This window comes from Suricata suricatta, chromosome 6 (genome assembly GCF_006229205.1).
Source record: "Suricata suricatta isolate VVHF042 chromosome 6, meerkat_22Aug2017_6uvM2_HiC, whole genome shotgun sequence".
Lineage (NCBI taxonomy): Eukaryota > Metazoa > Chordata > Mammalia > Carnivora > Herpestidae > Suricata > Suricata suricatta.
Window position 1 is genome coordinate 9503335 of NC_043705.1, and position 13230 is coordinate 9516564.

General features: G+C 44.1%; 1 protein-coding gene across 1 annotated transcript in view; it reads right to left on the minus strand.

The window, feature by feature from the left end:
- Positions 1-1063: 1063 nt before the first annotated feature.
- ARL14EPL (ADP ribosylation factor like GTPase 14 effector protein like) overlaps positions 1064-13230 on the minus strand; it is a 43561-nt gene continuing 31394 nt past the window's right edge. The window contains exons 2-4 of the mRNA XM_029942557.1: positions 12665-12769; positions 10434-10573; positions 1064-2003 (exon numbers count right to left, since the gene is read on the minus strand). Of these exons, the coding sequence (XP_029798417.1) occupies positions 1781-2003; positions 10434-10573; positions 12665-12760 (459 nt within the window). The 5' untranslated portion in view covers positions 12761-12769 and the 3' untranslated portion in view covers positions 1064-1780. The remainder of the gene's footprint in view (positions 2004-10433; positions 10574-12664; positions 12770-13230) is intronic.

The following is a 13230-nucleotide window of genomic DNA, read 5'->3' on the forward strand; positions in this document are numbered from 1 at the left end:
AAAGTAAACCCTGAAAACTCTGTTTATAACATTTCAAGTTTACTCTAAAATCACACACTAATTTTTGGGGTTTTTTTTTTTTTTTACATTTGTTTTTGAGAGACAGAGCACAAGTCGGGGAGGGGCAGAGAGAGAGGGAGACACAGAATCCGAAGCAGGCTCTAAGCTCCGAGCTGTCAGCACAGAGCCTGATGGGGCTTGAACCCACAAACTATGAGATCATGACCTGAGCTGAAGTTGGACACTCAACCGACTGAGCCACCCAGGCGCCCCAATATTGTTTTTTTTTAATTATACGTTACTCTGTTTAAACGGTTCCATATGTTATAAAGTTCCTATAACTTGAACTAGTGGTTGTGCAGGTGAAAGCCACACACCACCGGCATCATCTGAGACATGTAAATTCTTGAGCCCACCAAAGACCTGGGAATCCAAAACTCTGGGTGTGGAACAGCAAACTCAATGATGTAAAAGCCTTCTAGGTGGTGCTGTGGCACGTGGAAACATGAGACCCCCTGACTTAGGGTAAACAGGATTCTGTTACAAAATGAGACTCAGGGGCGCCAGGGTGGCTCAGCTGGCTGGGCCTCTGACTCTTGATTTCGGTTCAGGTCATCATGTCGTGGCCCATGGTGGCGAGCTCCACCTTGGGCTCCATGCTGAGCTTGGAGCCTGCTTGAGATTCCCTCTTTCCCTTTCTCTCTTTCTTTCCTTCTGCTCTTTCCCTGCCCATGCTTCCTCCCAAATAAAAAGAAACTAATTAAAAAATAAAAGCCAATCCAAAGAAGGCTCAGTTCAAATGTCTGTATAACCTCCTACCTTGTATCAGAATTGAAAGAAATCACATCATCTACCTAGTCAACTATGTATTAATATGCTCCGGGAGCTAAGTAAGGCACAACACACTTTTACATAATAACTTGTTTCCTCTTTTTGAAAAAAATCTTGAAATACTGATCCTGAATTGCAAAGAAAAAGCCAACCACTGGCGTTTAGGACACGCTCATCCTAGTTTCTCAATTTTACAAATAAAATACAACTTTTCCATAAAAATATTGCCACGTATTATAAAATTTATTTTTGATGTTATCAGCACAGTAGCAATAAAAATGAAGACAATGGGCATACAGTGCAAAGGCGCGAGGTGGGGGTGTAGTTTTCATTCACGAAGCAGTCTGACTTGGAACTCGTGGTGTGCAAGGCTGGAAGGGCAGCCACGTCTCACGAACTTAGGATTTTCCGTTCTATGGAAGGAGAGTTCTCAGCTCCAGAATTCTGAACATCTCAAAACTACATCTTGTCAGGTACCAGCAAAGACAAAAGACGTTTTTGTGACTTGAGGGCAGAGACAAAGGTGTTCGGGTCAGGCGATGCTGAGGCCTTGCACTATCGCCCTTTGGCCACCAGTGAAGGCATTTGAGAAGACGCAGTGACAGAGTCACTGCCCATTCTACATGGTTCTCCAGCTTCAGAGAACACGGGTCTTCATTTTGTTCTCCCAACATCTCCCCCAAGCCCTAAAATCTGCCCACGAGAAAAAGGTTGGCTTCGCTGTCAAGAAGAAACAAAAGGGGCACTTGGGTGGCTCAGTCCCTTAAGCATCCAACCATGATCTCATAGTGTGTGAGTTCGAGCCCTGCTTCAGGGTCTGGGTTGAAAGACACCTCTCGCCCTTTCAAAAAGAAATGAACATTTAACAAATTTAAAAAAGAAGAAAAAGGAGAAGAAAAAGAAGGAGGAGGAGGAGGAGGAGGAGGAAGAAAGCCTCAGGGGACAGCTCCTAGTCAGGAATGTCGTAGGGCAGCGAGTTGATCACGTCCCCGGACTCGGTGACAATGGCGTCGTAGACCCACCGACGGTTGCACCGGCACTCGGGCCCGCACTTGTTGGAGTTGCACTTGGGGCACGGGTAGAAGCAGCCCAGACAGTTCTTCTCCAAGCAGTCACACAGGTCGGCCTCGTTGCAGATCAGCCGGCCGCTTTTGTCGTACTTCTTCCTGACTCTGTGGAGAGAGCAGACGACAGGCCGGTCTCCTCCGCACGGAGAAGGAAGGACCACGCGGCTCACTGCGTAAACACAACCCTTCCATCCCGAGGAACCGGCACCCTAAAGATACCGGGCTGCACTCCAGAATACGACACCGGAGTGGTGTTCGGGGAAATTCAGCCAACAAGCCACCGATTTCCACGTGGCCAGGCTAGTCCCTGACAGCACACTTCCTTTCTCCAGCATGATGGGGAAAGAACATTCCACCGAAGCAAATGAGAGGGAATAGCTACATAGAAGCTTCTTCCTACAGATGCCCCCAATTTTTCTTTAAAACTTGTCATCATTCTTGGTGGAATTTTCCTTGATAGATTACACTTTTTTTCTTTCTATAAAGAAAACTCTAGACGGGGGCACCTGGGTGGCTCAGTCAGTGGAGCCTCTGACTCTTAGTTTCTGCTCAGGTCATGATCTCACAGTTTGTGAATCTGAGCCCTGCACCAGGCTCTGTGCTGACAGTGTGGAACCTGTATGGGATTCTCCCTCTCTCTCTCTGCCTGCTCCTCTCCCACTTGCTCGTGTGCGTGCATTCTCTCTCAAATACACAAAGTTGTTTTTTTTTTAAAGCACTACAGCGACTACAATTATATTCTTAATAACTCAAGATAAAGATTAGGCCTGTGCCTGACTACACCATGATCGTTAAGAAACACACACACTGAAGGTCCTTTGCTAACAGTCTCCATTCTTTCTGCTTCGGTTCCTTTCTGGTTTTGTTCTCACACAGCGTGGAAGGAGACAAAGCAGGTGATCAAGGTGGTGGGACCCCTCGTGAGCTGAGTGAAGGCAAGAAGCTCTGTACCAGCGGTGAGCACCGGAGCCCACGCTGTCAGCCCTGTGACGTGGCCAGGAGGCAAAGCTTTCACAAGAATTCTGCCACCCTCTCAGGACTGAGCCCTTCTGAAATAAACCCGTCCAAAGTGAGCCGCTTGAAAGCCTCAGTATGACAGAACTGTCTCTATACAGCGTATGTACCTTATTAGCAATTGGAAGCAAAAAGCAAAGGCTGTGAGATCATCCACTTTCCTACACCCTTTATCCTGAAACAGGCACAAAACCCCCTCTCTTCCTGTTCAGCCAAGTAGTGCTGTTCTCTCTTCTTCCTTCTCCTAACAAAGCGGGGAAGGATGGGGATCGCTATGAAAACTTGCTGAGTTCCTCACTTTATCAGGAATATTTTCTAAAGAGGATGTACATCTGAAGCACTCTGTCTGGGATCAGGTCTCCCCACCCCTTCCCACACCACCAGGAAATTCAGGTGCCAGCAGACCAGGACGTTGAAAATCCAATACGGGGGCACTTGGGTGGCTCAGCTGGTTAAACGTCTGACCTCGGCTCAGGTCATGATCACACGGTTTATGAGTTAGAGCTCCATATCGAGCTCTGTGCTGAAAGCTCAGAGCCTGGAGCTTACTTTGGATCCTGCGTCTCCTTCTCTCTGTCCCTCCCCCTCTCAAAATACACATTAAAAAAAAATTAATAAAGGGGCGCCTGGGTGGCTCAGTCGGTTAAGCATCCAGCTTCGGCTCGGGTCATGATCTCATGGTTTGTGAGTTTAACCCCCACGTCGGGCTCTGTGCTGACAGCTAGCTCAGAGCCTGGACACTGTCTTCAGATTCTGTGTCTCGCTCTCTCTCTGCCCCTCCCCTGCTCACATTCTGTCTCCCTCTCTTTCTCTTCTCTCTCAAAAATAAATAAAACATTAAAAATATATATAAAATAAATTAATTAATAAAAACACAAAATCCAATATGGAAATTGTGGTCATGAAGCCGCCAGAGAGCACATACCAGACCTTTTCCTTGTCACCTTGCCTTTAACCAAAAATATACCTCTGCCTTAACTCCAACACCAACACACAGATTTCATAGTTTCCTGTCCATCTCTTGTTTTCCTTTGTAACATTCTCAACTATTAGCCATACAAAAGTGTGCAAAACAGAGGAGCCAACCTGGCTCAGTTAGAAGAGCACAGGACTCTTGATCTTGGGGTCGTGAGTTTGAGCCCCATGTTGGATGCAGAGATTATTTTAAATGTTTATATATTTATTTGTTGAGAGAGAGTACAGGAGCAAATGCATGAGCCAGGGAGGGACAGAGAGAGACAGAGAGGAAAAAGACTCTCAAGAAGGCACACACTTAGCACAGAGCCCGATGTGGGGCTTGATTCCATGAACCGTGAGATCATTCCCTGAGTCGAATCAAAAATCAAGATGCTTAACTGACTAAGCCACAGAGGCATCCCATGTGATTATTCTCCGCAAGATGGCGGAGAAATAGAGAGCTCTGTACTTTTTCACCGCCCGCATCTCTCAAACAAAGGACTGAAGCCATAAGACACTGAACCACAGGAGTCTGGGAGGAAAAGAGACAGAGTCCACTAAGAAGACAGCCTCATAGGTGCGTGACTGCCAACTGGGGAAGATAAAAACGGGCCGGGACCCGGAGGCGCGCAGGGGAGGGAGCCCCACTCCATGCAGAGGCATGGAGAGACGAGGGGAAGAGAAAGAGCAGCTGAAACTGCTAAAAACTGTCTCCGGAGAAGAGAAAAACCTCGGCCGGGATGGAGAGGGATCCTATCGTCCCATCTGCAACCGCAGGGCATTTGGAGAGGGCTCCCTTCTCTAGCTGGGGCGCTTGGCTCGGGCTGGGCTCCCCGACTCCCCCTGCTGGATCCGCAGCCGCCTGGCCGGAGGGAGTACAGGAGGGAGTACACTTCTGGTGGTATCATTAAAGTGCAGGGATAAGATCTGGAAGGTGGAGCTTGGGAAATACAACTGGGCCCACCTTGGCTATGCCCGAGGCACAGGGAGACCGGACCCAAAAGCGTGAGTTGCAGCACTTGGTTTGAGAAGTGACTGGGGCGCCACCACTTCTCTCCCCACACCCACCAAGGCGGGGCCTCAGGGAGCAGCTGGGCTCCCGGGAACACAGAGGAGGAGAGACCTGCCTACACCAAACCACGCCCATCCACATGGAGAGCTGCCTTTTTTTTTTTTTTTTCCCCCCCTGGAGCCCGGGCAAGACCCATGCACTGTTGTGATTTTTTTTTTTTTTTTTTTTTGGTGATGGCCTGTTTTTGTTGATTTTATTTTATTTTATTTTTTTCCATAATATTTTATTGTCAAATTGTTTTCCATACAACACCCAGTGCTCTTCCCCTCAAGTGCCCTCCTCTAGATCAATTCTTGCTCTTCAGATATATTTTCCCTTATTTCATTCCTATCTCTCCCCTCTGCTGGACTGGGTACTCTGGTCATTGGTTTGCTTACACAGTCACATTTCACCCATTCTCTTGATGCATGTTCTGACCTCAGTCGCTATCTTCCTTTCTCTTTCTGGAATAACCAGATTACATAGTTTCTTTGGGTAACATTATCTTCATTTTTTTCTACTCTCCTCCTACCATATTCTTCCCTTTCTCTCTCTGAATTAAGCCTTTTAGTCTTCCTGCCTGGTCAGGTTCAATTTCGCTTCCTCCACACCCACTTCTCTCTTTGTAGATGCTCTTCGGTCAGCACTGCCTCCACCCTGCTCTTTATTTGTAGCTCAGATTTATGGTTTTATGCTTTTAGACTGTCCTTTGTCTTTTGTTGTTTTTGTTCCCCCCTTTTTTTCCTTTCTTTTGTTTTTCCCCTTTTGGTTTGCTTGTTTATTTGATTTATCTGTGCGTTTGCATGCTTTTGTTCCCTGTGTGTTTTTCTGTCTGTTTTCCTTTTCAAGGCTGCCTCAAGAAAAAAGCCAAAGTACACATGGTGGAGAGTCCCAGATATCACTACGAATAAAGAAATAAAATAACCAAAGGCACAACAAGAGAAACCAAGGGACACCCTTAAAAGAACACTTCCTGAACGGACGGGCCATGGACAGTCAATGAGCCTCCTTTAATACAGCAATACTCTCAGGTGCAGAGTGCATAACACGCTTTTAAAACTGACAAGAGACAGAAAGCTAGCTAAAATGATGAAATGGAAGAACTCTCCTCTAGAGAAATTCCAGGAAGAAGTCACAGCTACAGAATTGCTCAAAACAGATGTAAACCACATAACTGAGCAAGAATTTAGAGCAGTTGTCATAAAATTAATCACTCGGCTTGAAAAAGGCATGGAAGATATCAGAGAAGCTATTGCTATGAAGACTGTGGACCTTAAAAATAGCTGTGATGAATTTAAAAATGCTACAAATGAGGTGCATAATAAAATGGAGGTGGCCACTGCATGGATTGAAGAGGCAGAGAAGAGAATGGGTTAGAAGACACAATTTTTAGAAAAAGAGGAAGCTGAGAAAAAGAGAGGTAAATTGATCTAGGAGCACAAAAGGAGAATTCAAGACCTTAGTGATACAATCAAATGAACACTATCTATATCACAGGAATTTCTGAAGAAGAAGAAAGAGAAAAAGGCCCTGAAGGGGTGCTTGATCAAATTATAGCTGAGCACTTCCCCAATCTGGGGAAGGAAACAGACATTGAAATCCAAGAGGCATAACATAACTTGAATTGACCTTCTTCACAGCATATCATAGTGGAAGTGGCAAAATGTAAAAATAAAGAGAGAATTCTGAAAGCAGCTAGAGAGAAAAGGGCCCTAACATACAAAGGGAAACTATCAGAGTGGTTACAGACCTATCTACTGAAACTTGGCAGGCCAGAAAGGAATGGCAGGAAGTCTTCAATGTGATGAACAGGAAAAATATGCAACCAAGAATCCTTTATCCAGCAAGCCTGTCATTCAAAATAGAAGAAGAAATAAAGGTTTTTCCAAATAAACAAAAATCGAAAGAATTTACCACTAAACCAGCCCTACAAGAAATCTTAAGTGGGACTCGATGAGGGAAATGTTGCAAGGAACACAAGGTACCAGAGACACCACTACAAGCATGAACCCTACAAAGAACACAATGACTTTAAACCCATATTTCTTTAAAACTTTTTTTAATGTTTTATTTATTTTGATACAAAGAGAGACAGAGCATGAGAGGGGGAGGGGCAGAGAGAGAGAGAGAGAAGGAAACACAGAACCGGAAGCAGGCTCCAGCTCTGAGCTAGCTGTCAGCACGAACCCACAAAGGTGAGATCTGACCTGAGCCAAAGTCGGAGGCTCAACCGACTGAGCCACCCAGGTGCCCCTAAACCCATATTTCTAAATAATAACACTGAAAGTAAATGGACTAAATACTCCAATCAAAAGACACAAAGTAGCAGAATGGATTAAAAAAAACAAAATCCATCTATTTGCTGTCTACAAGAGACTTATTTTAGACCTGAAGACACCTTCAGATTGAAAGTAAGGGGATGGAGAAATAGCTATCATATGACTGGAAGTCAAAAGAAAGCCGGAGTAGCCATACTTATATCAGACAAACTGGACTTTCAAGTAAGGGCAGTAACAAGAGATGAAGGACATTATATAATAATTACAAGGTCTATCCGTCAGGAAGAGCTAACAATTATAAACATTTATGCACTGAATTCAGGAACACCCAAATACATAAAACAGTTAATCACAAACAGAAACAACCTTATTGACAAGAATGCGCTAATTGCAGGGGATTTTAATACTCCACTTATAGCAATGGATAGATCAACTAGACAGAAAACCACTAAGGAAACAATGGACCTGAATGACACATTGAAACAGATGGATTTGATAGATATATTTAGAACTCTACATCTTGAGGCTATGGAATTCACTCTTTTCAAGTGCATATGGGAAAAGATAGTTGCAAATGACATATCAGATAAAGAGCTAGTATCCAAAATCTACAAGGAACTCACCAAACTCCACACCCACAAAACAAATGATCCAGTGAAGAAATGGGCAGAAGACATGAATAGATGCTTCTCCAGAGAGGACATCCAGATGACCAACAGACACGTGAAATAATGCTCAACGTCACTCATCATCAGGGAAATACGAATCAAAACCACACTGAGATAGCACCTCATGCCGGTCAGAGTGGCTAAAATGAACACATCAGGAGACTACAGATGTTGGCGAGGATGTGAAGAGACGGGCACCCTCCTACACTGTTGGTGGCAATGGAAACTGGTGCAGCCGCTCTGGAAAACAGTGTGGAGGTTCCTCAAAAAACTACCCATAGAACTCCCTTATGACCCAGCAATAGAAATGCTAGGAATTTACCCAAGGATACAGGAGTGCTGATGCATAGGGGCACATGTACCCCAATGCTCATAGTGGCACTTTCAACAATAGCCAAATCATGGAAAGAGCCTAAATGTCCATCACCTGATGAATGGATCAAGATGATGTGGTTTATGTATACAATGGAGTACTACATGGCAATGAGAAAGAATGAAATCTGGCCATTTGTAGGAAAGTGGATGGACCTCGAGGGTGTCATGCTGAGTGAAATAAGTCAGACAGAGAAGGACAGATGCCATATGTTTGCACTCATAAGTGTAACAGGAGCAACTTAACAGAGGACCATGGGGGAGTTGAAGGGGGAAAAATAGTTGGGCTGAGGGAGGGAGGCAAACCATGAGATAGTCTTGAATACTGAGAACAAACTGAGGGTTGAAGGGGGAGGGGGAGAAGGGAAGGCAGGTGATGGGCATGGAGGAGGGCACTTGTGGGAATGAGCACTGTTATATGGAAACTAACTTGACAATAAACTATAAAAGAAAAACAAATAAATAAATAAATGAACTTAATAAATAACATGTGCAAAACATACACACACAGGTTAAAAAAAAGAAGAAGAACCAAATCTCCCCCTGCCCGCTGCCCAGCTTGATGAAAGCTTGCAGAGAGGCTTGACAAACCTGGCCCTCCAAGTGGAACCATAGTTTGCAGTAAAAACATCCTTTGGGGTCCCAGGCTGGCTCATTCGGTACAGTATGTAATTCTTGATCTTGGGGTGATAGCTTCAAGCCCCACTTTGGGCATCTGGGGTCCCTGGGTGGCTCAGTTGCTTAAGCATCCGACTTCAGCTCAGCTCATGATCTCATGGCTTGTGAGTTCGAGCCCTGTGTCGGGCTCTGTGCGGACAGCTCAGAGCCTGGAGCCTGCTTCGGATTCTCTGTCTCCTTCTCTCTCTGCCCTATTCATGCTTTCTCCCCCACTCAGGCTCTGTCTCTCAAAAATAAATAAATGTTAAAAAAAATTTTTTTAAGTCACACACTGGGTATAAAAAAACCCAAACAAATTATCTCCCTGTTTAAGTTACATCACATGACGCCAAGCACACTGCATTTCTCTACATCATGAGCTGAGACTCATGCACGATGGTCCATCTCTCAGTTACTCAAGTATCTTCACTTCTATATGCACTCGGAAGTAAGAATATCTTTTCCACTATGGATGGGCACTTTGATTGCTACTATCTTATTTTCTCTACTTTTGAACATGTCTCCTGTTGTTTATGTATCAGAGTTTTTCCAGGATGTATATATCCAGGAATGAAGATGTCAGCTCATAAGGTATATAGGTAATGCCAAGCTGCTTTTAAATAGTGGTTGTACCGTATTACACTCAGTTCATGTGTAGGAGCTTAATCAACATTGAGATCATCAGACTAAATGCTGCTTCTCTCTGGAACCTCTCTGCTGAACTGATGAAGTCCGTAACCTGAATGTTCATTAGCCTTTTCTTCATTGTTTCATTTTTCTCTTTAGATGTTTGTCTTTTTCTTAGTGACTTATATAAACTCTGGATACTGATCTTCCAAATTATAAATAACTTCTCCTATCCTGTGGTTGGTCATTTCATTATTTTTAAGGTATATTTTAATGGGCATAAATTTTTAATTTTTTAAAAAAAATTAATGCTTATTTTTGAGAGAGAGAAAGAGAAAGACAGAGTTTGAGCAAGGGAGGGGCAGAGAGAGAGGGAGACACAGAAGCAGAAACAGGCTCCAGGCTCTGAATTGTTAGCACAGAGCCCGATGTGGGGCTCGAACTCCCGAACTTTGAGATCATGACCTAATCCAAAGCTGGATGCTTAACCAAATGAGCCACCTGGAAACCCTTTAATTTTAATGTAGTTGAATTTATCCCCCTTTTCATTTACCAGATGTTCAGTTTATACTTGGGATGTGCTAGCAATCATGGCACTTATGATACATTGTGTCCATTTGATACCTGAATCTGTTCCCACAGTTATATTATTTCCCTTCTAGTGATATGTCTTTCTGACTTTTAATCATCTTTCTTGCTAAAGCTATTACTCTAATCAAAGGGTTTCTGATACCTTTAAAAACTTGATTACTAGTCTGGTGTTACTGTCTAATTTCTAAATACATGAGGCAATACTATACTTGAGAAAAGATATTTTTAAAACATGAAGAAAAGGCAATCTTTGCTTTGTCCAGGGGAATTCAGGCATGTTATAATCCCACAAATCAAATACAATAAATCATGATCTTACTTGTATTTTACAGAAAAGTACTCATTCATCTTTGACATCCGAGCTTTCTTTATCTGCTCCCTTGTTTCAGGATTAAAGTCTGCTACTTGTGGTCCAGGGTTTTGAAACTCCAAGCATTTTAGCTGCCGCTCTATCTGTTGCTACGAAACAAATTAAATGGTATTAGTAGTAAGAACTTGAGGGCTGTTTTATGCTGTATCAACTTTCTTGTAACTTCCACCATAACGTCATGAAAGCACAGTCTCTATTTACCTACAGAAGTGAACAGTTTAATTTGCTTAAGTTTCTAAAGATGATGTAAATTTCCTCACGTGTAAATTTCCTCATTCTAGGTCATTCTTTCTGAATGAAGAAATCCCAAAGTATAAAACTCATAAAATTAAAAAAAAAAAAAAAACAGGGGCGCCTGGGTGGCTCAGTCGGTTAAGCATCAGACCTCAGCTCAGGTCATGATCTCACAGTTTGTGGGCTCAATCGAACTCTGTGCTGACAGCTCAGAGCCTGGAGCCTGCTGCAGATTCTGTGTCTCCCTCTCTGCCCCTCACCTTCTCACACTCTGTCTCTCTCTCAAAAATAAACATTAAAAAAAAGTTTAAACACACACACACACACACACACACACACACACACACACACACAACCAAGCAGAAAGGAATTCCTCTTACACCTGTAAAATACCAGCCAACCTTTCAAATCTGATGGGGATGAGAGTCAGAAGTAGCATTTTATCAAGGGAAAAAGAAAAGGAGGAGAGCCTTGCAACTTGTGGCTGCAGAACCTCAAGGTGAATGGAGGGTCTCAAGCCACAGTGGGACCCCGACGTGCACACAGCCCCTCCCCTGCCTTCAGTGTTCTGGAATATGTCTTACAACCGTCATGTTGTTGAGTCACTTCGACGTAGTGTGCACCCACCTGAAGGATCCATCTCAGTAAGAACCAGATCTGAGGAAGAACATTTTCCTCAGCACGGCTTTCTAGAGCGTTAGTGGAGATCTTCTAAAGACTCCATCTGGGGACGTTTACAAATGGAAAAGAAACGGAGCCCAACTGAGAAAGACATGTGACAAAGATGCTTCTACAATAAATCCTGATACCGTATTTCAAAAACGTGGCACATAAGTCACGACGGAAGGGAAGGATTCTTCTGAAGATTTCAGAAGAATATAATCTCATTGGTTCCCAAACAGACAGGCTGACATACAGAGATGAAATACCACACCTGGAAATGAAACAGAAACTTTCAAAGTGTAAATGTCAACGTAAACAAGTCAGTAACAACCTCAGCCTTGTCTGCAGTTGATTTAGTTTATAATAATAGTCCAGTCTGTTTAAAATAATATAAATATGTTTCTTTTAATTTTCTGAGTTTTTTTTAAGTATATTTATTTACTACTTTGAGAGAAGGAGAGAGCACAAACAGGGGAGGAGCAGAGAGAAAAAGAGACAGAATCCCAAGCAGAGAGAATGGTCAGCACAGAGCCTAATGTGGGGCTCAAACACATGAACCGCAAGATCTGACCTGAGCCAAAGTCGGATGCTTAACCAACTGAGCCACCCAGGTGCCTCATGTTTCTTTAAATTTTCATTTTGGTGTGTGTACGGGCTTGTTTTACAAACTTGACCTTATGGAACAATTCTGTACGTAGGTATGGCTGTGAAATAAAGACAACTTCTACCATCTATTACCATTGTCAGTTCCACGACAAAAGTGTAAGAACACAGACACAGGACACAAGTCCAATCTTGGCCACTTGTCAGTGGTGTGCACTGAACACGCTTCACTTCTCTGAGCCTCACTGTCTCCCCATGCAAAATGGGGTCACAGTAGTATCCTGTGATAAAAGTTTGGTGAATTAACATATACCAAATTTTAGAATCATGACCAGCACATAATAAGAAACCAAAAAAACCCCAACCCTACTGTTTGTTACATAAAAACACTGGACCATATTCTCCACGAATATTCTTCTCCAGGGGCAGGATGTTACTGCCCCGAGCGCTGGATTGTGAATCGAGGGAGGTGAGGGGCAGAGAGGAGGCGTGTGAGGTGAGGCCAGCTCCTCAGGGAGCAGAAGGAAATGGGGGGAAAGCCCCATCCTCAGGGAGGAGCAGAGAACCTTCCTGTGAAATCCTGCCAGGACGCCCCTCCACCCAAGGCCGGGCTCACCTCCGACACCCCCGATCTGAGACCTTGCCAAATACTATGAAGCCCCAATGTCCACTTGCCATACCAGCTGCTTCTGTCTGAGCTGACAGTCCTTCTCAGGAGAGCTTTGACCTGTGCGTCCCTTTTGCGTGGCATTGTTCTTTCCGGCCGGTTGATTCATTCTCGACCGCTAAACAAAGGAATTGGACCAAAGGAGAGCACGTTAGTGTCACACATAACTTAACCCTGGGCCTCCTGGCTCTCTCACTGTGCCTTTCTTCCAAAGCCAGGTTTCCTCCAAAAGCCATCTACTCTCTTGGCTTCTTTTTTTAACTGCTCACTCCAAAATCCTGCAGGGGCCTCCCCCCAGGCCACCCGTCCGACACTCTTCTCTACCGGCACTTACACAAACAAATCAAACAGAACTTCGAAATGTTCTTAGCGTCACAGACTTAGCTAGAGCAGATCACACTGGGACCATCCGCTTCTCTCTCTCTTTTTTAATGTTTATTTTTGAGAGAGAAGGAGAGAGCATGAGCAGAAGGGCAGAGAGAGAGAGACAGAGAGAGAGAGAGAATATCCCAAGCAGGCTCCACACTGCCAGCACAGAGCCGGATGCAGAGCTCAAACTCATGAACCGTGAGATCATGG